The 27,484-nt window shown below is 42.2% G+C and overlaps 1 protein-coding gene and 1 pseudogene across 1 annotated transcript; one reads left to right on the top strand and one right to left on the bottom strand.

Moving 5' to 3' along the window:
• Nucleotides 1-2,319: 2,319 nt before the first annotated feature.
• Nucleotides 2,320-23,328, bottom strand: LOC118935849 (probable polypeptide N-acetylgalactosaminyltransferase 8). Its single transcript, XM_057491270.1, is given in 11 exon segments — nucleotides 2,320-2,548; nucleotides 2,550-2,575; nucleotides 3,536-3,631; nucleotides 4,170-4,307; nucleotides 5,270-5,455; nucleotides 11,973-12,087; nucleotides 12,595-12,792; nucleotides 13,508-13,691; nucleotides 22,033-22,114; nucleotides 22,116-22,187; nucleotides 23,302-23,328. Coding segments are annotated over 11 exon segments (1,290 nt in total). The 3' UTR covers nucleotides 2,320-2,382.
• LOC118935850 (60S ribosomal protein L22-like) lies at nucleotides 14,983-15,373 on the top strand (annotated as a pseudogene).
• Nucleotides 23,329-27,484: the final 4,156 nt, after the last annotated feature.

Raw genomic sequence — 27,484 nt, 5'->3', positions numbered from 1 at the left:
AAGTATAAAAACCTAATGAGTATTCATATTTGAACTGACTGTTTATAGTTCATAATGCATGAGCAAAACCGAAAGTTTCTGTGATGACTGCCCTTGTACTGTTCACTATGTAACTTATTCATTATGTAAGAATTTGTTCTACATGTAAAAACTTGTTTGTTATACCTCAGAAGATTGGAGACTGACAAAAATTAGGCTTGGGGTGGAATAATGATTGTGCATTGAGCATTGACTCCCCTATACAGAATTTTATTGTCGTTAACAACCATTTGATCAATAAATATGAGAGATGCCCTCACAAAAAAAAAAAAAAAAAGAAGGACAGACTTCCAATGGTAAAATAAATTACTAACCGGGATGTAATGTATAGCATAAGGAATATAGTCAAGATATTGTAACAGCCTGGTAGGGTGATAGCTGGAACCTAGAATTATGTATATAAATGTTCTACCACTGTGTTGTACACTTGAAACTCATGTAATGTAATACTGTGTGTCAACTACCCTTCAATAAAAAATAATTATTTAAAAAAAAAAAAAAAGAAACAAATGAAAGTCATACCAATTGGAAACAAAAGAAAAGCAATTGTTAAAACATGCTAGGTTTATAGATAGAATAATATTTGTAAGCTAAACATAAAGCTTAAAGTAAAACTAGAGTTCTTTAGTTTATATCTTATATAAATTCATAATTCTATAAACCACAATAAACCTGTAATAGTGTTTTCTGCACACAAAAGATCACTGGGGACATCAAAAACTCACATTTCACATGCTAGGACTGTCAAATGCTCAAACATGCTCTGCTTGGTGACCACCACTGACAGAGAGCTCACAGCCTTGTTAAGTAGCCCATTCTTAGTAGGATAGCTTGAACCTTTAAGTCGGTTGAAAGGCTTCCCCTGCCCCTTATGTTAAATCAAACTCTGCCTCCTTGATCTCCAACCATCGAACCCAGTTGTGTCCTCCCATAGACACTGAACAAGTCTGCTCCCTCTTCCTCGTGGAGACAGCATCATCTTTTCTCGAAATTCACCTCTCCATGCTCATCTCTGCAGATCTGCCAATCCCTCATTTGCTTTGCACCCATTTGTTGAGTGCCTGCAATGTTCCAGGCATGTGCTAGAACAACAACAATAACAACAACAACAAAAAACAAACAAAACCCAGGCCCTGCCCTCTAGCTCACAGTCTGGTGATGAAAAGAAGCAGGTGAGGAGTCAATGAGATGAGATCGTGAGACAAGGTCTATGCCAGGGGCCCTGAGAACATAGAAGCATCACTCATCCTAATCTATGGAGTTACAGGTGGCTTCTCAAGGAAGGCCACGTCTAAGCCGGAGGAACACTCTGCAGTTGGCCCAGTGAAGAGGTGGGAGGAGCAGGAACAACACGTACAAAAGGCGTAAGAGAAGAGGGAGCACAGCCTCTCACAGAATCATACATAGTTCCATGTAATCAGAGCTTAGACCAGGAAGACAGGATTTACCTTCTTTTTCTCACTGGTAATTGTCCTATTCAGACAGACTTAATCTAGGGTCCAAAAAATCCTCTGGAACTGTAAGCAAAACTGTGCACATAGGTGTACATATATGTTTCCTAGACAGAGTCCATAACTAGCAGCAGATTCTCAGAAGGTTTATTAGCATTAAGTTAGGAATTCCTGACTTAGGTTTGTCCATATCTCTTAAAATGTGGTTTCTGAACCTAACACAGTACCAGTATGCTCAGAGATAGGGTCAGACAAGGCATCACCTCCCTCATGAATGACATCACATCCCTGCCAGTGGGGCCTAAGGATGCACCCATTACACCGTAAATTCACACGTAGACAGTGGTCAGCCAAATCCCTCATGTCATTGCCACATGAATTCTGCCAGATTCCCTCCACCTTGCTTTTGGTCAATTGATGTTGAAATTAAAGTTAAACTTTTATAGTAGTCTCTGTTAAATTCCTTTCCATGATCCAGACTCTCTGATCATCATTCATAATAAAACTAATAGCAATGACTAATATTTATTGAACACTTTCTATGTGCCAGCAACTATACTAAATGCTTTTCACACATAATCTCATGTAGTAACCCTCCCAACAGGCTCCTAGAGTAGATATTATCCCCGTCTTAGATGGGAGGAAGCTGAGGCTCAGAGAGAGTATGGAACTTGCCAAGTGACTGAATTGAGATTTGAACCCAAATTCTTAACTGTTAAGCTATTCCACATTCTGTATTTCTTCCTTGAGCCACCCCACCCTAGTCAACTGACTCAGGGTTCCATGCCCGGTTCCCGGTTTGCGGTCTTTTCCCTACACACTGCCACAAAATTATTCTTTCTAAAATACCACTGAATCTAATCTGAACCTCTCAGATGATATTTGAATATGCCTATCTTTTAAAAAACAGGTGACTCGCTGGTTTACAATCCCAGTACATGTGCAATCCAGTTTTGGCTGCCTTGGGACACGACTCTAGAGTGGGTTGCTCCCCACTGCTGAGGTCTGTCAGGCAGCGATCATCAGCACGTGTCCCTGCAGTCATGCCCCCTCCTAGAATCCCCAGTTAGGTGGTAGCAGACATCCTACAAGAGAGCAAAGGGATCTGCCTTACATATAGTTCGGGGATGCCCTTGACCCTATGGAGGGCATGAAGGTGCTCTTGGGTCCCTTAGATAGATGCTCATTCACCACGGGAGCACTGAACTTTCCTGAGCAAGATGGATTCACCTCTGCTTCTTTCTCCCCAACCTGAGTTGATTCTAGGAGGAAGGCCAGCCATGAGGAGGGGACACTACCTGCTTCCTTCCATGTGAGGGCTCCAGAGCAGCCACGGCTTGCATGGATGAGGGAGCTTATCTTTAAACAAAAAAAGCACTGAACTTCAGAAGCTGTCTTTGTAAGCCCCAGCCATGGGCTTCTTGTCAGGAAGCCTTTCAGATTCTCAGTCTGACTCTGCCTTGCTCAGTGAGCTTGGCCAAATAAGTTCCCTTTGTGTCTCAGTTTTTTCATTTGCCAGGTGGAAATGCTATCTATCCTGCAGACCTCCAAAAGGTTCCCGTAAGGGTGATATGCAAAGTAACATGATAAATGTGAATATTCTCAGGGAAAAAAAATGTCCTCTAGCTGCACTTTCCACCTGATGCCAGATTTCTTCTGTCCCATGGAAGACTTCCACTGAGTCTCTCCCTGCTATAGCTGCCTGTTACCTTAGCTACAGAAACCACAGGTAACGCCACCTGTCCACCTTCCAGGGCATTCAAGGAACCATGGGAGGATGGAACAGACAGAGAAGGAATGGGACAGCATAGCCTTTCTGACCGTCCTCCCTGCACTTGAAATGGGACTGGCTTGCCATGACTTTTTGAATGAATTTGGCAGTTCCTAGTTACAAGTACAGATTTGGTTCCATCCTTCCCGTTACCCAGCATGCTCAGCATCTGCCTCCCCGTCATCTAACACTGAGCCCAAATCTGGCAAAGGCTGCCAGGGGCTGAGACACAGCAGACTCACCCTGTTAGGACAGAGAAGTTTGTGGATGTTACCTCTGGACTGTGTTTGTGACAGTAATACATCCTGCGGGTGTTGCCTGAAGTAAGTCCCTAATCCAGGCAGTCACTTTCATCCAAGGAATTTTTCATCTGAAGAAGCAAAACACATGACACACTGTTGGAAAGAGGCAGAGAAAGAGGACCCTCCTGGCATTCCAAGGGAGTCAGAAATGACCAGCCACAGTGGGCAGCAGTTTGGGGTCCTGGCAGCTATTTTCTAGGCACTAGACCCATGCTGATGTGAGGCACTGCTGTGAAGTGCACTTTCTGGGAACACCATCACCAGACCGTATCAGCACAAATAGAGAAGCGGTGCCTATGCCTGCATTCGGGGGGACGAGGCAAACACCCAGGCTGGTTGAGAAACTGAGGGGGTCAGAGCGAGGGCAGCAGTTTGCAAAGTAAGGGAGCAGAGGAGAGAGAAGGAAAAGGGATGGGGGCTGGTGAGCAAGAGAGGAAAGGAGCCCGGAGGGTCCCAGGGCACAACACCAAGGAAGCAGCGGGGCCAGGAAGGGAATGGGGCAGGAGGGGTTTGCGAAACCGTTTTCTCGGCAGTCATGTGATTCAGGTCTCCTGGCCTTTCACAGTCAAACATTTAAAATCTGAAATACAATTTCATAACACGTACTCTTCCATAGCCCACAGTGCTGTGGATTGGCTTCAGGACTGGATAAACGTTTTTCAGATACCAGTCAAAACTTTTACATTTCAGTTTCTCCCGGAGTGCCTTTCTGGAAGAAATGTCTCCCAAATCGATGCCAGAGTTCTGTAAATAAAACATGGAGTGTTCCTGGGCCTCACAATGTCCTTCATGCCACCAAAGGGTCTGGATGACGCATGAGAGAATAGAGTATCTTCCTAGTAGCCTGTAAGGTAACCTGGTAATTTCTAATTTACAGTTTTCCAGGAAAAGTAGGAAAAGCCTGAACCCTAGGAAACGTTGCTTTCAAATATTCTTGCAAGGACTGAGTCACTCAGGTTATTTCTCTTCATTGGCAAGCTGACACAGACTGCTCCTGCTTGAGGTAATAGTTACATCAATAAGGCACATAATACTCCTTGACGGCCAGGACAGGCTTTCAGAAGAACATTCTGGCAGCAAGATTTGGAGCTTAGAGATTTTCTAGAAGTGATATCTGTCAGGAATCAAAGTGAGAGAATGCTTGAACCCAGAGCCACAGCTTGGAAACAGAAGACAGCATATCACACCAGGCTCAGCTGGCTGGACAGCCGGGTGGCCTCCACCGCAAAAGGCATCCTTATTCAGGCGTATCCAACAGGATTACAGTCCCTCCTCCCGCCCTCGTCCATCCTGTCTCCCATGGTGTGGCCTCTTAACAGTGAGCTCCTGATGTCTGACCTGCCCCATGGAGAATCCCTGATGACAGTGGTGCATGAAGATCCTTGGTTTGAATCGTATCTCCTCTGCTTACTATCTGGTTACCTGGAACATAGTCCTTTCAGTTCTCTGGGCTTCAGATTCCTTATCTGTAAACTTAGAATAATAAACAAACCTAACCCCATACATATGTTGGAATGATTAGTGAATGCACAGAGCATAGAACTCTACATAATTGTTGATGTCATTATCATCACACCCTAATTAGGAGCTCACCCTAATTCTTTAGGGCGGGATGGCACTTTTGCTGCATCCCTTCCCTTTTCTACCATTCCCACCATCTCCTCCTCCTTTGTTCTTCCTTGCTTCTATTCAGTTCCACGACGAACCTGGAGAGGTATGTTCCAGGCCAAGTAGACCGTGTGTTTGCATTCATCCATCCAGACTTCAGCCACGCGCAGAGCACTGAGCTTCAAGGCGGAACTCAGATCTAGGGCATAGAGCTTGTGGTGTCTCTCTAGATGAGCAACCCGGCAGCAGGGCAAGATCTCGATTTTCTCTCCACACTGCCACACCTGAAGAGAAGGGGAAAAAGAATCACCTGGGCAGGCTGGGGCCCATGGCCAATAAGTGACCCAGCTTATTGACTAGCAGATGCCACATCTTGGAACCATTTTTAAAAAATGTAAATTCATTTCCCCCACTCCCACCTCTACTCCCCACCTGCTTCTCTGTAACAACCTTCCTTAGAAGTCTTCCAACCTGCATCTCTCCTGTCATGCAGACAGCTCCAGAAATCCTACCTCCTTCAGGAAGTCCTCCTGAATGGACCTAAGGAAGGACTGCCCCAGGCTCCTTTATCCCCAAGGAGAGTGGCAAAGTCCTAAGAAGAACCCTGCCATAAGCCAATCTCCCTGTACTTAGTTTCCCAAAACCCTTCTCTACCCTGCATGCCAGATGTAAGGCGACATGCTGGACAGACCCCCAGGTGGCCCCCGTGATCCCTGCTTCCTGGTCTTACACCCTTCCCTTATCCCCTCCCTTTGATGCGGGTTTGTAATCTTCTAACCAAAAAAATACGACAAAGGTAACAGGATATACATGGTCACCTGTGTGTGACGTAAGATTGCAGTTGTCCTTCTTGCCAGGAAGCATGCTCTCTTGCTGGCTTTGCAGAAACAAGACACCATGTTGCGAGCCCCCCCTATGGAGAGGGCCAAAAAAACGAACAGCAGCTCCCAGCTGAGAGCTGGGAAAAAAGCGCACGCTTCCTCGGAATGGAAGGCCTCCAGGAACTGAGTGTTGCCGACGATAATATGAGCCTGGAAGCCGATGCTTCCCCAGCCAATCCTAGACGAGGACCCAGCCCTGGCCAAAACCTTGACCGCAGTCTTGCAGAGGATCCTGCTAAGCCAAGCATGGACTCCTGACCCACAGAAACTGTGAGACAATAAAACACATCTTGCTTTAAGCTACTAAGCTTGTTATAATATTGTTACATGGCAATCGGTAATGAATAGAGGTGATCCATGACCAAGGGATACTATGATTTATGACCTAATCCTAAATAATCTTCCATGCCATCCTGATGGGTACAAACATACTTGTCAGACCACACATTCTAATATTTGCCTTAAAAATATGGTCTTCATCCCTACAGATCATAGAACTATCTAATGACACTATATTTATACAATGGCTTTATTTATACATTTTATACATTTTGAAGAGGTGCCCAAGAGAGTTGCAGTTTCTGGGAGAATGTTAGTCCATCTGGAAGCGGTGAATGATCTACTGCATCCACGCCTATGGGAGTCCAAGACAAGGGTAAGCAATTTAGGTCCTGCTAGTCCAGTGAACCACCTGAGGGCTCAGTCTTCTTATCCGACTTTCAGATTTTTATGTCCCTTTCTCCACTCTGAACCCAAAGATTTCCCCTCCCTCACCACTCCCACAACTCACAATAGCAGTAACACAAAGCCAGGCTTTGGAGTCAGACTGACCTCTGTTCAAATCCTGACTTGACCACTACATGCCTGGCAGTAAGAGGCTGATTCTCATCTGGCTCATCCACAAAACGGCACACCCACCCTTTGGGCTGTTAAAACTAAACTTTGTTTTTGAATTTTATTTCCTACAGCCAAAGATTTAAAAATCGAAAAGAAATTTTACTTCAGTTTTCCTAGTTGATAGAAGTTTCCAAACCATAGGAATTTAGTGAGAAAAATTACTGTTGGCACAAGAAATATTTAAGTTGAGTGAAGAGATAAAAATCAGAGTTGTCATTTATGAAGTAACGTTAACTATTATCCTCGATCAAAAGTTTTCAAATTTTACTCTCAGTTTATTCCCACTAGCCAAACACCCCCCGTTCTCACTCTCTCTTTCTCACCCCCTCTCTCTCCCTGACATACACAGAGACATGAAGCTTCTGCTTACAACATCACTTACTTTGTGCCACCTACTATCCTAATATTTTTCATGAATTTACCCTCACCATGTAGTTATTATTATCATATCCATTTAAATAACTTGCCCATGTTTACCAGCTAGTAAAAGACATCTGGATTCGGAACTCCGACAGTCCATGCCCACGTGTTGAGCTCTGGCACAGTCCCAGAATACACAAGGTGCTTAGCAGATGCTGGCTCTCCTTTCTCACCCATCAGCCCAAATTCTCCACCTCCATTTATAAGCCTCCACATGCACCAGCACAGCCATGGCTCCCAGACATCAGAACAAAACACTCCATGCCTCGCTGATGTTCTCCAAGATTTGTTATTTGAGAAAGACAGATCTAACATGTGCTTAGAGATTTTAAAAGGCAAATAGCCACACATACAAACCAAGGGACCTGGATTTGGGGAGAACTGTTTTTTGTTTTGTTTTGTTTTTTAATTTTTTAAATTTTGATATCATTAATGTACAATTACTTGAACAACATTCTGGTCACTAGACTTCCCCCCATTATCAAGTCCCCCCCACATACCCCATCACAGTCACTGTCCATCAGTGTAGTAAGATGCTACAGAGCCACTACTTGTCTTCTCTGTATATACTGCCTTTCCCATGTTCCCCCCCACTACATTATATGTGCCAATCATAATGTCCCATTTTCCCCCTTATCCCTCCCCAGTCCCTTTCCCCCCGGTAACTGTTAGTCCATTCTTGGGTTCTGTGATTCTGCTGCTGTTTTGTTCCTTCAGTTTTTTCTTTGTTCTTACCCTCCACAGATAAGTGAAATCATTTGGTACTTGTCTTTCTCCGCCTGGCTTATTTCACTGAGCATAATACCCTCTAGCTCCATCCATTGTCATTGCAAATGGTAGGATATGTTTTCTTCTTATGGCTGAATAATATTCCATTGTGTATATGTACCACATCTTCTTTATCCATTCATCTACTGATGGACACTTAGGTTGCTTCCATTTCTTGGCTATTGTAAATAGTGCTGTGATAAACATAGGAGTGCATATGTCTTTTTCAAACTGGGATGCTGCATTCTTAGGGTAAATTCCTAGCAGTGGAATTCCTGGGTCAAATGGTATTTCTATTTTTAGGTTTTGATGAACCTCCATACTGCTTTCCACAATGGTTGAACTAATTTACATTCCCACCAGCAGTGTAGGAGGGTTCCCCTTTCTTGGGGAGAACTGTTTTATCCAAGCAAAGGAAAAGAATGATCCTTTCCCAACACTCCCTACCTTACATTTCAAGCAAAGTCTATTAAAAAACACAAAATGTTAAAAGAAAGAGGATTTCTTGTGGAAAGTCAAATGGCAGAGTTCTACATGTGGAGTAGGGGAATGGAAACCGAGAGGGGGATGGAGGAGAGAGCAGAGAAAAGCCTGCCTGTTCAGAAATGATAAGAAGGGCTTGGGATCCTAAGGTGGGGTGTCGGGATTCCTATCAAATTCATGGAAAGTTCTGGTAAGTAGGAAAACCCCAGCCACACTGTAACTAGGGTACTTTGCTAAGTACCATGCTTTAAATTATTTCTGCATTTACATTTTTGTGCTAGAGACTATTGTAGTCCCAGTATCTATTCACCTGTACATCCTTAGTTACAGAAAGAATAACTGTAACCAACCGGCTGAATCTCCACTTTCCAGGCTTCTTTGCATATAGGTGTGGTCAGGTGACCCATAGTGGCGGGTGGAATTTAGGGGAAATTACATACACAACTTACAGGAAGTACCCTTAAAAAGAAGAAACAAGCTCTGTCTTTCCCCCTTTTCTCTTCCTACTGACCAGGCCACAGGCGCAGTGCTGAGCATGGCAGAGCCACAAGCTGGAAGATCCTTTGCCCACATCGCCGTGGAGCTGCCATCTCAGTCCTGACCTGCTGATGTTCAAACTGTTGCGGGAGAGAGAAATTAATTTCTATCTTGTATAAGCCTCTGATATTTTTGCCTCTGTCACAGAAGCCTAACAAGGGTTCTTATAATTATTTTCAGGAAGAGTCATGAGGTCCATATCATTTAAATCTTTCTCAGGAGTTGTATTAACAATTTTACTCTGGACAAGGTTCCTTTGGCATTTCATGTTTGTATATGGCGCCCTCTAGTGCTTACTGGAGCTGCTGAGCCCCTGAAGCAATGTCGGGGGTCGCAGGGGAGTGGTATTGGTGCCTGGGGGTAGGAAAGAGCTGTTCCCCGCCTCCCGGCTGCTGTGCCTGTCTCCACTGCCTGAAACAGTGGGCCAAGCACACAGGTATAAGTTTTTGTCCCAGAGCAGCCAGATATGGATCCCTGCTTTCCACAAGCAGCGGGAATCCCAGTCTCCCCAGGAACTCTGCCTGTATTAACTTTCCATGCGAGTCTCATGAAAGCACCATGAAATGTAGGTTTGTGCTCCCAGAGCAGGTCTCTGGAGCTAGGTATTCAGCAGTCCCAAGCCTTCCACTCCCTCCCTGCTCCTTTTGTCTTCCTCCCGCCGTGAGGTGGGGTGGGGGAGGGGCTCGGGTCCCGCGGAGCCACCGCTCAACCAACGTTACCCCGTTCGCTGAGGTCTGCTCTCTTCTCCAGGTGTGTGCAGTCTGATGCCGTCCTCTTTCCTGTTGCTCTCTCAGGATTAGTTGCGCAAATTAAATTTTCTAATTGTATCCAGTTTTAGGAGGAAGCCTCTGTCTCTCCTCTCACGCCGCCATCTTTAATCCATATCCTCTTTAAGCCTAATTATCTTTATAAATGATCTGAAATGATGTACTACATTTTAACTGCACCATCACTCTCATGATGTGAAACAGGATACTTCTCATTTTACAAATGGGAAAACTGATCAAGACCTCCATGCAAAAAAATTAGTCTTCTCTGCCAAAGAGTATGATTGTGGTTTAAAATATAACCCAGACAGGGACTCAAAGTTTATTTGTTAACATATTAACATAAAGTCCTAATTGGGCGTAATATGTGGCTATAGGATTATCAGTTTCAATTGGAAAGAAATTGAGGGGAGTATCTGAATAAACTTTAGACAGAAAATTGTCTTGTTCTTCCAGACACTATAATGGACCAGAGATCATCTGGTCTCAGGCACAGAATTCCAGAGCTGAGAAGGGAGGTAAAAAACTATTTTATATAAGCTCAGTCCACAGTGAGTTAGCAGAGCCAGCACTAGAGCCTAGGTCTTGCATTTTCTACAATACCAACCTGAAATCATTGTTATTGTTATTTTTATCATTAACCCTTTAGGGAGTGTAAGCCACATGTCACTTACCATGCTAGGCGCTTGATAGAGCCAGGTCCAGTTTAGAAAGCTTGTATTTGCCCAAGATAACACAAACTTCAAGTGACAGAGTAGGATTTGGACTTAAGTCTGTCTGTCTGCAAAGCTGTGTAATTTTCACTACCTTATACTGCCTCATTTAAGAGTTCAGTGTTAGAATGGAAGATCCAAGAAGGATAAATTAACAAGAAAAACCACAAAACCAAGGAGCAAAAACAAGGCCTGTAGATTATTTTCAAGAGGCAAAATGGAAACTATGGAAGGGATATTTTATGCATGAAGCTGTCCCTAATTGATTGTGATGGGTTGAATTTATTGGCCCCAATTCTTCATACCTCTCTTCATGGCTTTGCTGTAGGCAGAAGATACCCCACCAGTCCCTGACTTTGGGCTGGACCATGAGACTTACTTTGACAGGTGAACAGGGCAGAAGAAATAATGTGCTAGTTCCAAACCTGGGCCTTAAGAGGCATCATGTGGTTCCACTTGCCCTCTCTTGCAACATCAGGAGAGTTTAGGAAGGTAGCTGCTGTCCCATCAACCTGGGTCTCAGAACGAACGTGTGTGGAACAGAGCTGGCTGGGCCTAAAGATCTATGAGAATAAATCATTATTTTTTTAAGTCACTGAGTTTGGGGTGGTTTGTTACAAAGCATTTCTGTAGCAATAGCTAATGGATACACTAATATAATATGAACCTGCACTTGGAATTTCTCCAATTGTCCTAGTTTGCACCCTGAATTCCCTTACAGAGCACAAAATTTCAGATTGTTCATCTGACCTGAGAAGACATGAGAAGCTGAAGAAGACACATCATTGTTGAAATGTGAAACCAGTGTTGTTCCAGACACACAGGAAGTGGGTCTGAACTAGAACTGGTTAGAGGTTTTCACTGATATACAAGATACAAGCCGTCATTGGCTATTAATCCTTGACTAGACTACATCTTACCACAGACTTATGTCACATGCCAGCTGCTCCAGCCGTCCAATCAGGAGCAAGTTTGCTGCCCACACTCCTGTATCTCCTGGTCCTCTGCCTTCTCCAGTTTCTCTTTGACTAGTTTTGTAGAAAGCTGTCTGCCCCAAATTTGGTTTATTCCAAGAGATGACTGGAAAATGCCTGGAGTCCTTAAGGGAAACAGGAACACCATTGCTCAGCCTCAGAACCCCTTCCCATGCCTTACAGATTGCATGGACCTATTCCACTGCAGAGCCCTGTGGCCTGTCCCTATTGACCTGGCAACAGGAGGATTTGCCCGCCTCTCGTGCCAAAGACATTCAGCCTTGTTCCAGGATTCCAGAGATCCTACTCTGATTATTTCCACTACTGCTTTGCCCTATAATAAGAGTGGGACTGTACCCACCGTCAGGCTGAGTTCCACATTCTCTCCTCCATAGATGAGTATCCCACCATCCAGAGACCCAGTCTCCCCCACGAAGAGCCTGTTGGCAGCCAGGATGCCCAGGTTGGAAGTACTCCTGGAGCGCTCAAAGCAGGAGAGTCACTGCCTCCTCTGTGAGCGACTGGTCGGGATTGAAGTGAGGGGTAAGGAGCCCAAAGGTGGTCTGGCCTTCAAAGCTCTCCCCAAGCCTCCTCTTATCCTAGAGTCTCAGTCTGGGCTAAGTGCACGCAGCCCTCCCTCCCCCTGTGCTGTCATGACCCTGCTCAAATTACACTGAAGTTACATCCTTCTCATCTTGATATCCCTATTTCATAGCCTAAATAAATGCTTAAAATGACCCAAATGTCTCCTAAAACATCAAATGTCTTGCTTTGTTTTGTGCAAAAGCCCCTAAACAATACAAAGGGTCTGTGATAGCTTATGTGGGACCAGCTTTTTTTTTCTCTATGCCCTGTCATTCACCCTCTCTCCTCCACTCCCCTCAGCCAACTCCCAGTACTACCACCAAAGATAAACTACACCCACCCCATCCATTCATGACTCATCATGCGCCAACCAAGTTCCCGAGCCCATTCAGACTTACTTCAGTGGGGCAGTGACATCATGCAGATCCAGCCAGGCCTCTGGCAGTAGGTCGTAGCAGCCCCATAGTCTCCAGTCAAAACCATCAGCTGCCAATGTGTAATTTTCCAGTTCAAAGGTGTCAAAACGAATGTTATCAAACACAGAAGACACAATCACAGTGCGGTCTTCCTGAATTCGAGCCAAGATGGGCTCTGCCCTTGAATAATGTATAACAAACCCAGGCTGGATATGAGAGTGAGCAGCTCAAGCAAGCAGACAGAACTGTGCCAAGCACCTTGACCTGACACGGAGCACCTTCATCACTTAGGCTGTGCTGGGTGGTGAGTGGAACTCTCCATATTCCAGAGAATCTCTACAGCTTTCAGGAGAGCTGGCTGACCCATGTCAAGAGCAGGTTTAGAATTGGTTTATCAATATGCCAGCCCCAAGGCATTTTGAACAGAACCCTCAGTATTCTACCTTAATTTACATTATCTCTTGATTCTCTCTGTTTCATGTTTCTTTGCCCTCTGATTCTCCACATTTTCCAAAGAACACAGCTCTCTTTGTATCATGTAATTTCAGGGATGGAAAACCCTTAGGAATTACCAAAAGATTATCTCTTCATTTTTCAAATAAATACATAAATGTCTCTAAGGCAAAGTGACTTATTCAAAGTCACAAAGTATTTGCCAAAGTCAGGGGTGGATCCCTCTGTGAATACTCCAAGCCCGTTGTTTTCCTTTAGCACTAGACTGCCTCCATAGCCAACCAAAATCCCTCAGTAAAAACATCTTGTCTTTGGAACTTCCCTTTGTTTAAGGTCAGGTCTTGACTTTCCCTATTTCCACAATATCCTATCTTGTATTCAGTACATGTGCGAAATCTACATTCTCCCTTTTCCCAGAAGAAGACATCTCCTGGAATCTTACCAACCAACGTCCACTTCAACATGAGCATCCAAGGTGGCGACCACGTCAGCCGTGGCCGCTTCCCTGCCTGTGTTGTGTGCTTGAGCAAGACCTTGTCTTTTGGTATGTCACATTATTTTCAGTAGTCCTGGATACTTCTGGTTGTAAAGCTTAATCTTCTTATCCAATTATGCCTTTAGTTCACCTCTTAACCAAATACACACCTCTAGAAATGCTAAGTGCAATAATCAATGTGGTGTAGAAATTTCCTTTATTATATAGCAGAAGTTGGACCACCTCCAGTTTAGGATGAGCAATTCTACAGCCTTGACTGAGAAAATAGCGTTGACCCTGCACCTACCTCTTGTCTCCCTTCCATCCTGGGGCTTAATGTTACTATTCCTAATCTCCTTTCCCTTAGAGTTAAACCATCTTAGGATAATAATACTGCTTACTATATAACAAGCACTGTTGTATGTGCTTTATGTACACTGAGAATTTCTTACGGGCATGAGCAGGACAGAGCTGACACAAGGTGGAGGTGCTGCAGAGGCACATTGCCTGCAACGTACTCTCCGTACCTAAACTCTCAATATTTTCTGGATGATCCATAAACACCTGAAATGGTTTTGTCTTGTTTTGGATATTCCTACTACTCAGGAACTAATTGGGACAGAATGCCCAAAGACATCTCCTTGCCAACTTCTACCTAATGAATTTATCCCCAAAATTATGCAAATAAGATTCACTCTTCCCAGACTGTTTACAGTTTTTTCCTCCCTCTCTCCCCTCTTTTCTAAAGTCTGTCCAAACAGGCTAAGCCTACCAGGTGACTTCTTCACATGTATAAAAACAACTTGCATACAATTCACTAAACATGCACTAAATTCACTTAATATATCTAATCAAGTGACTCCAAGTTATTCATTGATAGAATTAATTTATTTAATTCTCAAAGAATCTGATGAGGTAGACACTTTAATATCTGCACTTTACAGCTGAAAAAACTGAGGCACAGAGAGGTTAAGAAACTTGTCCAAGTCACACATCTAATAAGTGGTGCACCTTGGACGGAACCCATGTTGTGTTTAACCACCACATCATGCCGCCTCAAGAGTTATGTGTGCCCTTGGTTGGGCCTAGCAAAACCTCCCTCCATCTCCTCTCCCACCACAGCCTCTCTCATCCATGTGCAAGATGAGGTTCTTGCCGGTTCCTTCCTTGGAGGAGGGGCAGATTTGTGAGTCCTGGAGTGGTCAGGACCTGGAATCAATACCTACATGACTATGGTACTAAAATGTGCCCCATTTTAGAACTTTTCCAGCTGCACTTCAGGGTCACTCAGTAACTGAAGGTGTTAAAGAGAGCTGTGAATCTGAAGGCTGTTTGTTTCTGCTGAGGGGAACCAAGGTAGAAAATCTCTACACTCACCCAGTCACTAGTTTTAGGAAGTAATCAGAAGGGGTTGCATTTCTTTCCCCACCCCTGCTGCCACCATGGTGCCTTTGAAAAAGCTTGCGGTGAAGTGGGTCCAAACAAAGGAAGCAGGCTCTGAGGTTCACCCTTGACTGCACCCACCCTGCAGAAGATGGAATCATGGATTCTGCCAAGTTGAGCAATTTCTTCCAGTGTTTCAAAAGTGAAAAAATTCATTTTGGAGCTAAGTGAATAGAAAACTTGGGAATCTAAATGGAGGGGTTATAACCATTGAAAGGCAAGAGGAAGTTCACCATAACTTCTGGGGTACCCTTTCCAAAAGGCATTTGAAATGTCTCACTAAAAAATATTTGAAGAATAATCTACATGATTGGATATGTGTAAGAGAGTTTGGAATTATGGTACTTCCAGATTAATCAGGATGAAGAAGAGGAGGTAGATGAGGATTAAAACTCATTTATTGGGAATATTTTATATGAGTTCTTGAATAAAACTTGGTAAAGAAAAGAAAATAAAGGGTTTCCATAGAGACTGTCTATCTAGACTAATTTGGGCTCCCTCACTGATTCTGTGTGATTTACCATGTGGGGAGCTGTTTCCTCAACTTAGAGAAATGGGCTGGATAATAAATACATCAGTATCCTTCTAATTCCAAAATTCTATGAGTTATAGATTCTGAGTCACCCTTTCAGAAATAATGTCTATAGCACAAGAATTAAAGACCCTTTAATGGATCTTCTAAAGTAAACCTATGCTTCCTTCTCAGCCTTGATCTCCCACTGGTCCCCTCTGCCTATTTTGGGCAGGTCAGCTTGGGGTGCTTCCAGCTTCTGTAGATTTGCCCGCATCATTCTTTTTCCTACTTCCTATCCTCCCATGCCCATTCTTGCCTTGTTTTCTTTGCTTTTCCAAATCTTACCAAATTTTCAAGTCCCAACCCAAGCCCCCCTCCTCCAGGAAGCCTCCCTAGGTCACCCAAGCCACTTCCCTGGGCCTGACAGCTCACTCAGTTAGATACATTATTCTTTATACAATGGGATGCCTTTCCATAGGTATGTTTTGTCTCATGGATTAAGAACGGAACTTCTTGGAATCACTGACATTCTCTTCCCTCCATGGTGCCTGGCACCTGGTAGAAAATCAATAAATAGTCATCAATTGTGGAATTTGCCTGATATTGGGGAGAAAACACAGGATCCCACCTACACTAATATAATTTCTGAAAAACTTGGATTAGCTCTGTTGACATTTGAAATATTTGACCTGATGCAAGTGAAGCTTCAAATTCGAGGGGAAAAAAGGAAGGGGATACACCTTAATACCAGGTTGTGGCATTTCAGCAGCAGTACAAATAATACTGAGGTAGACAAGGAGTAACAGCACAGCTAGCATTTACTGGGAGCGGGCCCTGTGCTGAGGACTTCACATGGATTATCCCCTGAGGGTCCTATGAGGTAGGCGCTGTTATTTCCCTTATATTACAGATAAGAAAATGGAGGCACAAAGTAGCTGAGTGACTTGCCCCCCAGAAAGTCACAGGAATAGTTATGTTTCTCTTGTGGTATGCATGATAAACCCTTCCAAACATTTTCTTCGATTTAACACAAAACAGATTTTTGGGTTATGTTCCTGTAGGCCCAATTTAGCAGATGTTTCCATGGTTAATGAGACAGAGGCTAATTCCTGGCCCAGTGACACCAGTCAGAGAATGACTAACAGATCCCTCTTCTATGCCCATCCAAACAAAGTATTTCTACGGAGCACAAATGGGCTCCTGACCCAAGTGAGAGGAATGTGCTACCCACAAGGAGCACAGTCTGTGTAAGTGGAGAGGTTTTCTTGGCTTCTCTTTATGTGTCTACCCTAGGTAATCTTGTATCTTTCAATTTCATTGAATTACCTACCTACACACCATGGAACATGGAGTTATAGAACTACTGACTTCTTTTTTCCCAGAAAAAGATAACTCCAGAGGTCTTCTGGCTCAGCTCTTGCATTTGTCACATGGAGAAGCTGAGTCCCAGAAGGGTGAGATGACTTGCTCTGATCCATCTCACAGAATAAGGATGCCAGATCTCTCCAGATGTCCAGAACTGAGGTCTTTCTCAGCAGGCTCTTATTTCTTGCTTGAAAACCAGGTGTGAAACTTGGTTCCAGTCTCCAGGCCCAGATATGAATGAAGTCAGCCATTCTCTTGGGTTTTCAGTAGGATTCGGCTGAGGAATTTTACCTTCTTATTTTTTATGAAGTTACATTGAAAGGACAAGTGAAAAAGTTGTTTAAAGCATGAAAAGGAGTGTTTCTAGTGTCTGGAAGCCCAAAAAGGAAGGTTTAAAAGATCATTTGTCTAAAACTACAATGAGGTATCACCTCACAACAGTTAAGATGGCCAGCATGGAAAAGACTAAGAACAACAAATGCTGGCAAGGATGTGGAGAAAGGGGAACTTTCCTACACTGCTGGTGGGAATGTAAAATAGTTCAACCATTGTGGAAAGCAATATGGAGGCTCCTCAAAAAACTAAAAATAGAAATACCATTTGACCCAGGAATCCCACTCCTTGGAATTTACCCAAAGAATTCTGGTTCTCAGATTCAAAAAGACAGATGCACCCCTATGTTTATTGCAGCATTTTTTTTACAATAGCCAAGATATGGAAGCAACTTAAGCATCCATCAGTAGATGAATGGATAAAGAAGAGGTGGTACATATACATAACGGAACACTATTCAGCCACAAGAAAGAAACAAATCCTACTATTTGCAACAACATGGATGGAGCTGAAGGATATTATGCTCAGTGAAATAAGCCAGGCAGAGAAAGACAAGTGCCAAAGGATTTCCCTCATTTGTGTTGTATAACAATGAAGCAAAACTGACAGAACAAAATAGCAGCAGACTCACAGACTCCAAGAAGGGACTAGTGGTTACCAAAGGGAAGGAGTGGCAACTAGGGATTAAAGATGGTGGCATGAGAGGAGAGACAGAGGCCTCCTCCTAAAACTGGATACAATTAGAAAATATAGTTGGCACAACTAATCCTGAGAGAGCAACAGGAAAGAGGACGGCGCCAGACTGCACACACCTGGAGAAAAGAGCAGACCTCAGCGAACGGGGTAACGTACCAGAGCTGTGGCTCCGCGGGACCTGAGCCCTTCCCCCACCCTAGCTCAGGAGGAAGAGAAATGGAGCAGGGAGGGAGTGGAAGCCTGGGACTGCTGAATACCTGGCTCCGGAGATCTGCTCTGGGAGCACAAACCTACATTTCATGATGCTTTCATCATACTCTTCTGATTACGGGGTTGGAAATCTGGGACAGGCAGAGTTCCTGGGGAGACTGGGATTCCAGCCGCTTGTGGAAAGCAGGGATCCATATCCAGCTGCTCTGGGACAAAAGCTTATACCTGTGTGCTCGGCCCACTGGTTCAGGCAGTGGAGACAGGCACAGCAGACTGGAAGTGGGGAACAGCTCTTTCCTCCCCCCAGGCACCAGTACCGCTCCCCTGTGACCCTCAACATTGCTACAGGGGCTCAGCAGCTCCAGAATAGAGTTTATGGACACTAGAGGGCGCCATATACAAATATGAAACGCCAAAGAAACCTCGTCCAGAGTAAAATTATTAATACAACTCCCAAGAAAGATTTAAATGATATGGACCTCGTGACTCTTCCTGAAAGGGAGTTCAAAATAAAAATCATCAACATGCTAATGGAAGTACGGAAAGACATCCAAGTACTCAGGAATGAATTCAGGCCAGAGATCCAATTGTTGAAGAGCACAATGGAGGGTATTTAAAGCAGGTTGGATACGGTGGAGGAGACAATAAATGAAATAGAAACTAGAGAAGAGGAATACAAAGAAGCTGAGGCACAGAGAGAAAAAAGGTTCTCTAAGAATGAAAGAATATTGAGAGAAATGTGTGACCAATCCAAGCGGAACAATATTTGCATTATAGGGATACCAGAAGAAGAAGAAGAGAGAGAGAAAGGGATAGAAAGTGTCTTTGAGGAGGTAGTTGCTGAAAACTTCCCCAGTCTTGGGAAGGACATAGTCTCTCAGGCCATGGAGATTCACATATCTCCCAACACAAGGGACCCAAGGAAGACAACACCAAGACACATAGTAATTAAAATGGAAAAGATCAAGGATAAGGACAGACTGTTAAAAGCAGCCAGAGACAGAAATAAGATCACATACAAAGGAAAGCCCATCAGGCTAACATCAGACTTCTCAGCAGAAACCTTACAGGCCAGAAGGGAGTGGCATGATGTATTTAATGCCATGAAGCAGAAGGGCCTGGAACCAAGATTACTTTATCTAGCAAGATTATCATTTAAATTTGAAGGAGGGATTAAACAATTTCCAGATAAGCAAAAGCTGAGAGAATTTACCTCCCACAAACCATGTCTATAGTCTATTTTGGAGGGACTGCTTTAGATGGAAGTGTTCCTAAGGTTGAATAGCTGTCACCAGAGGTAATAAAACCACAGTAAAGAAAGTAGAACAGCTATTTACTAAGCAAATGCAAAATTAAACTACCTATCCCAAAGTCAATCAAGGGATACATAAAGAGTACAGAATATGATACCTAATATATAAAGAATGAAGGAGGAAGAAAAAGGAGGAGAAACAGAAAAGAACCTTTAGATTGTGTTTGTAACAGCATACTAAGTGAGTTAAGTTAGACTCTTAGATAGTAAGGAAATTAACCTTGAACCTTTGGTAACCATGAATCTAAAGCCTGCAATGGCAATAAGTACATACCCATTGATAATCACCCTAAATGTAAATGGACTGAATGCACCAATCAAAAGACATAGAGTCACTGAATGGATAAAAAAACAAGACCCATCTATATGCTGCTTACAAGAGACTCACCTCAAACCCAAAGACATGCACAGACTAAAAGTCAAGGCATGGAAAAAGATATTTCATGCAAACAACAGGGAGAAAAAAGCAGGTGTTGAAGTACTTGTATCAGACAAAATAGACTTTAAAACAAAGAAAGTAACAAGAGATAAAGAAGGACATTACATAATGATAAAGGGATCAGTCCAACAAGAGGATATAACCATTATAAATATATATGCACTGAACACGGGAGCACCAGCATATGTGAAACAAATACTAACAGAACTAAAGGAGGAAATAGAATGCAATACATTCATTTTAGGAGACTTCAACACACCACTCACTCCAAAGGATAGATCCACAGGACAGAAAATAAGTAAGGACACAGAGGCACTGAGCAACACACTAGAACAGATGGACCTAATAGACATCTATAGAACTCTACATCCAAAAGCAACAGGATACACATTCTTCTCAAGTGCACATGGAACATTCTCCAGAATAGACCACATACTAGGACACAAAGGGGAGGGGTGGGGAGGGCGGGTGGGGAGGCAGGGGGAAGGGGATTGAGGGGTAACATGTTTAGTACATATGGTATGAGGGGTCACGGGGAAGTCAGTGTAGCACAGAGAAGGCAAATAGTGACTCTGTGGCATCTTACTACACTGATGGACAGTGACTGCACTGGGGTGTGGGTGGGGACTTGATAATATGGGTAAAGGTAGTAATCACATTGTTTTTTCATGTGAAACCTTCATAAGAGTGTATATCAATAATACCTTAATAAAAAAAAAGCTGAGTGGCTGAGAATGCATCAGCCTTCAGATTCAATGAATTGCCTAGGACACTGTCACATGGGAGGAGTCAGGAACAAAGCCACAAATATGATCACAGCATCAGAAGATGCAGAGCTGGTGTATCTCCAAGATTGAAGAAACATTTTTCAGTTTAAAGTAATTATAAAGCATTCACCTGTTGTACTGTTGAGAATGATGCATAAATAAATAGATATGTAATTTTTTAAAAAAGATCATTTGTCTCTTCTCATCTGGTTAAACTGCTCCTAATTTGAAGCTGAGATAACCTGTCCAGTACTTGAAGCTCCCCAAAAGAAGGAAGGAATTCTGCCTCCATGGACCTCACTGCATAGCCCTTCCTATCAGAAACTTCTTCCTGATTGTTAACCCAAATCTCTGGCTTTGTGGCTTAATTCTGGTTTCTTTTATATGGTGTCCAAAACTAATAAAATAAGAGCTAACATTTGCTGAGAAGTTACTACGTGCTAAATGCTATTCCTAATCTATGTGTTGGATCAGTGAGCATAGTGGCTAGAGATGGGGCTCTTGCTATGAAGTTTACAGTCAAATCTCACTTACTATCTGTATGATGTTGACAAAGTTCCTTGACCAAACTCTGCCTTAGTTTCTTCCATCTGTGAAATGTGCAAAAAATGGTTCCTCCTTCATTGAGTTCCTGTAATGATTAAAGTAGGTACCATGTTCAGTGCTTAGAACAAACATTAGCTCCCATTATTATCTTGTTTAATTCTCATTATACTTTTTGAAAGTTATTATCAACATCCATGTTTGCAGATAAGGAAACTGGAGTGAAGATAAGTTAAGTTACCCAAGGGCATAGAGCTCATAAAAGAGGAACTGGGATTCTGAAATCCCGCAGCGTGAGTACTCAGGTCCACTGTCCCCCACATTCCCGTCCTTCCCCTGCCCCACATCCTGCAAGGTCTTCCCCCTTGGTGGGGCTAGACCGGGGTGGGGAGGGCGCGGGCTGTGAGCAAGAGTCACTGGTCCTCTGAGGAGCCTCAGCATCCAAAGCCCTCATTCCTCGGTGCTGTCCTCACAGAGAATGATTCCAAATCCCTTCGTGGCATCTGAAGGTCTCCTTTGGACCCCACCTCACCCCCTCAGGCCTCCTTCGTGCTGCATGGAAAAGGGAATAGGTGGCTTTAGAGTCACACAGTCCTGACCTGACTCAGCTCCACCACCAGGCAATCTTTCTGTGTCCAGTTTACTAATTACTCATCTGTGTGATTGAGATGGTGACCCAGTCTTGACTTTGTGAAGACCAGTGTGCCCAACACAAATGTTGTGCTCATCAACAGGCCCTCAGTAAGTGGCCCCTTTCTTTGCCCTACCTGAGAAGCACAGTATGCTAAGCTGAAAGTTAAAACCTCTTCCCAGCATAGCACAGCTTGTAAATGGTCATTTTTACCATTATCCCCTAGTCAAGCTGCTCACCATCTGAGCTGAAATCGTCCACCAAGATGATCTCCTTCAACACCTGAGAGGGGGTCGGGTCGATGATACTGGTGATGGCCCACCTGCATTACACACAGAGCTTCATTCATGAGTGTGAGAATGACACTGAGGGATGGGAGTTGCAAAGAATATTTCTTCCCAAGACACCGATAAAAGACCACTCTTCATAAATGTATTACTTTTTGAAACTACTAACCAATCTACCTCTTCACTACATATGGTGTTATTATGTATAAATCAACTCACCGATGTCCCCCAAACTCATTAGGAAAGGAAATGCTCAGTTGCTTATCACACTAGCAAGAACATTTTGTATTTTTTACCCAAATTCTTCTGCTATGGGAATAAAATCCATTTCTTTTTGATTAACCTGCAGTGGACATTTCCATTTGAACATCCAACATGGCCTAAAAGGATCTCCTGTTCCTCCCCCACCCCCAAATTAGCTTCTTTTCAGACACATTCTTTCCATCACTGCCGCCACCCTTTCCCCATGTTCTCAGACCTTCAGTCGTTTTTTGACACAACCGTCTACGTCACCACTGTAGAGAGGTGGCAAACTGTCCAAAGAATGGTACCTGACATATTTTTTAATGTCACAGTTTACATTTATTAAATGCTTACCATACACTAGGCACTAGCTTACTCTTATTTTTTAACATCTTTATATATCTTTATTGAGATATATTTCACCTAGGATAAAATCTACCCATTTAAAAGTGCACAATTCAATATTTTTTATATTCACAGAGTTGAGCAACAATCACCACTGATTTCAGATTTTCATCACACTTGAAAGAAACCCATTACCATTCGCTCTCCATTCTTCCCCAACCTATTCCAGCCCCATCCCCTCAGCCATAGGAGACCAATAATCTACTTTCTATCTCTGCAGAATTGCTTATTCCAGACTTTTCAGATAAATGGAAGCATGCAATATGTGGTCTTTTGTGATGGTCTTCCTTCACTTGGCATAATGTTTTCAATTTTCATCAAAGTTATAGCACATATCAGCACTTCATCCTTTTTTATTGTTGAATAATATTCCATTGTATGGATATGTTCATCCATTCATCAATCATTGGACATTTAGAATCTATCTATTTTTTGGCTGTTGTTAATACCATTATGAACACTCTTGAATAAGTTTCTGTGTTGGCATTTGTTTTCATTTCACTTATATATACATCTAAAAGTGTAATTGCTAAATCATATGAAAAATCTATGTTCAACAATTTGATGAACTACCATACTGTCTTCCAAAGTGGCTGCCATATTGTATATTAACACCAGCAATGAAGGAGGGTTCCAATTTCTCCACATTCTGGACAACACTTGTCATCTGTCATTTTGGTGATAGCCATCCCAAGTGGGTTTTACCTCACTGCGATTTTGCTTTCAATTTCCCTAATAAATAATGATGTTGAACACCTCTTCACTCATTTGTTGGCCATTTGCCTATCTTCTTTGCAGCAATGCCTGAGTCCTTTGTTAATTTTTAATTCGGTTATTTGTCTGTTTATTATTGAATTGTAAAAGTTATGTATTCTAGATTCAACTACCTTATTGGATATATGTTTTACAAATATTTTATCGCACCCTGTAAGTTGTCTTTCACTTCCTGATATTATTTGCAGCAAATTTTTTTTAAGTTTTGATGAAGTCCAACTTTGTAATTTCTTTTTTATCACTTATGCTTTTGGTATCGTATCTAAAAGCCATTTCCATGGTGGTTACCATAGGGTAGGGGTTGGGGTGGGTGGGTGAAATAGGTGGAGGAGACTGAGGCACAAAGTCTCAATCATAACATCAGTTAGTCATGGAAATAAAAGTACAGCATAGAGGATATAGTCAATATATCCTGTAACACCTTTCTATGTTGACATTTAGTAACTACACTAGTTGGGGTAAGGATTTAATAATGGGATTGAATAGGATTGAATCACTATGTTGTATACTTGAAACCAATATAATATGGTATATCAACTATTCTTCAATAAAAAAATTAAAATAAAAAAATAAAAAACAAAAACCACTTCCAAACCCATGATTTCCAAAATTTACTCTTATGTTTTCTTCTCAGATTTTTATAGTTTGATCTGTTACACTCATATCTATGACCTCTTTGCGTTAATATGTATGGTGTGATATAGGGATACAATCTCATCTTTTTTCATACAAATAACCAGTTGTCCAGACTGTAGAAGAGACTGTTCTTACCCAATTTGGATTGTCTTGGCACCTGTAAAGAAGAAAAACTCTCCTGTGTGTCTCTTTTTTCCTACTCACAGCACCCACCACTCATAATGAAAACTCTGGCAGCCAGATGTGTGGGGATTTTCCCACAGTGGACAATTCTGTGACACCAGTTGGGTGTCCTTCAGTTTAACTCAGTTCTGATGCTATCTACCTGAAGCTAACATCAGATTTCACAATTTAAAGGTTCAGGCCCACAAGAATGTCCCACCACCACCATTGCAGAGGCCAATTACAATACCTGTGTTACCTGTCCTTTGGACACACTGGCTATAAATTGGAAGTTGCCATGCCCCGTTCTTAGATTAAATTAATTTGCTAGAGCAACTCCAGAACTCAGAGAAACCAGTTACTTACTAGGTTACCAGTTTATTAGAAAGGAGAGTAAAGGATATGATCTATATGTCTATCCGCAGCCAGTAGCACCTTGTTTTGATTACTGTAGCTTCATAGTAAGTTCTGAAATCAGGAAAATGTGAGTCCTATAACTTTATTCTTTTTTAAGATGTTTTAGCTATTTGAAATAATTTGCATTTCCATTGAATATTGGGATCATCTTGCCAATTTTTACCCAAAATTCAGCTGGTATTTTAATAGGGATTGTAGATCAATGTGGAAGGTATTACCATTTTAACAAAATTAAATCTTCTAACCATGAATATCAGATGTTTTCCATTTATTTGAATCTTTAATTTCTTAACCCATGTTTTGTAGTTTTCCATTTGCAAACTTGCACTTATTTGTTAAATGTACTCCCAAGTATTCTCTGATGCTATTATTTGAATTGTTTACTGCAAATATATAGAAACATTAGTGGATTTTGTGTATTGATTGTATATCCTACAACTTGCTGTATTCATTTATTAGTTTTAATTATTTTTTATGGATATATTTATAGATTTATGTCATCTGTGGGTAGTGAGTTTTACTTCTTCCATTCCAAACTGGATGCCTTTTATTTCTTTTTCTTGCCTGGCTAGAAATTTTCAGTAAAATATTGAATGTGAACAGTGAGATCAGACATACTTGTTTCAGATCACATGGGGAAAGTTTCCTGTCCTTCAACATTAGGAATGATGTTATCTATGGGCGTTTCATTGATGTCCTTATTATGTTGAGGAAGTTCTCATACATTCCTCTCTCATTGAGTGTCTTTATTATGAAAGGGTGTTGGATGTTATCAAATGGTTTTCTCTGTGTCTGTTTAGATGGTAGTGTGCTTTTTGTCCTTTATTCCATTAAGATGATTTATTACAGTGACTGATTTTTCAGAGTTTGAACTATATTCCTGGCTTAAATCCCATTTATTCCTGGTGTATAAGTCTATTTCTATGCTGTTAGGTTCAGTTTGCTAGCATCTTGTTGGGGATTTTCACATCTATGTTCATGAGGGAAGTTGCTCTGCTGTTTTTTTTCTTGTGATACATTTATCCAGCTTTAGCATCAGGGTAATACTGCCCTCATATAATGAGTTGGTGAGTGTTCCCTCCACTTATATTGTTAGGAAGAGTTTAAGAAGAGCTGAAGCCACTTCTTAATTAAACTTCAGTAGAATTCACCAGTGAAGCTAGCTGGACCTGACCTTTCCTTTGTGAGTGTGTTTTTAGTTAATAATTTAATCTCTTGTTACAGGTCTACTTAGATTTTCTATTTCTTCTTTAGCCAGTTTTGGAAGTTTGTGTGTTTCTAAGAATTAGTTCATTTCATCTGACTTATCCAGTTTGTTGGGATATTCCCTAATACTCTCTGATTTCTGTAAGGTCAGTAGTGATGTCTCTTTTTCAACCCTGATTTTCATCTTTTCTATTTTTTTTCTTGGTCAGTCTAACTAAATTTTTGTCAATTTTCTTGATCTTTCCTAAGCAACCTTCTCTTGAAGATATTTTTTCTCTATTTTTGTTTCATGTATGTATTTCCACTCTAAACGCTTTAAATTGTTCTTTTTTATAATTTTCTCTAGTAAAATCGTTACTTCATTAGGGAGAGGATATGCTGCACTCAACATCCTCCCATTCTGGCAGCAAGACTCAGTTGAGACATTTTTTAAAAACTGAAAGCTTTTGCCAATATAAAAAAAGTCCAGAATTTTAGTCTCTCTGACAAACCAAACATTTGTCTTATTGCAACCACTTTCCCTGCTGATAACACCTCCTCTGGCCAGAATCAGAGTTACTAAAATTCTCACAGCATATGTACCCCTCTTCATCACAGCCTCACCCAAACCTCTCATTACCCAGTAGATACATGTAGGCATTTGAATTGCAGCCCTTGAGAATTCAGAAGAATTTTTGGTGGAGACCACGGTGCAGGGGAATGCCAGGGATGCAAACGGACACACATTGTGAAGAAATACCCTGCACAGCAGTGGCCAGAGACGAGGCTGGGGACACTCATGACCAAACAAGGAAGGCGAATGAGAATGGATTTTAGCCTGGAGATACTGAAGGATTTTAAGCAAAGGATAGCATGATCAAATGAACGTTTTTTTATTTTGTTATCATTAATCTACAATTACATGAAGAACATTATGTTTACTAGGGTCCCCCCTTCACCAAGTCCCCCCAACAAACCCCATTATAGTCACTGTCCACCAGTGTAGTAAGATGTTGTAGAATCACTACTTGTCTTCTCTGTGTTGCACAGCCCTCCCCTTTCCCCCACACCCCACATTATAAATGCTAATCATAATACCCCCTTTCTTCTTCCCTACCCTTATCCCTCCCTACCCTCCCATTCTCCCCAGTCCCTTTCCCTTTGGTACCTGTTAGTCTCTTCTTGGGTTCTGTGATTCTGCTGCTATTTTGTTCCTTCAGGTTTTCTTTGTTCTTATACTCCACATATGAGTGAAATAATTTGGTATTTGTCTTTCTCAGCTTGGCTTATTTCACTGAGCATAATACCCTCTAGCTCCATCCATGTTGTTGCAAATGGTAGGATTTGTTTTCTTCTTATGGCTGAATAATATTCCATTGTGTATATGTACCACCTCTTCTTTATCCATTCATCTACTGATGGACACTTAGGTTACTTCCATTTCTTGGCTACTGTAAATAGTGCTGCAATAAACATGGGGGTGCATATGTCTTTTTCAAACTGGGCTGCTGCATTCTTAGGGTAAATTCCTAGAAGTGGAATTCCTGGATCAAATGATATTTCTATTTTGAGCTTTTTGAGG

The sequence above is a fragment of the Manis pentadactyla genome, chromosome 14 (assembly GCF_030020395.1).
Source record: "Manis pentadactyla isolate mManPen7 chromosome 14, mManPen7.hap1, whole genome shotgun sequence".
NCBI classification, from domain to species: Eukaryota; Metazoa; Chordata; class Mammalia; order Pholidota; family Manidae; genus Manis; species Manis pentadactyla.
The sequence above is the reverse complement of the archived record's forward strand: the minus strand, read 5'-3'. Positions and strand labels throughout refer to the sequence as shown.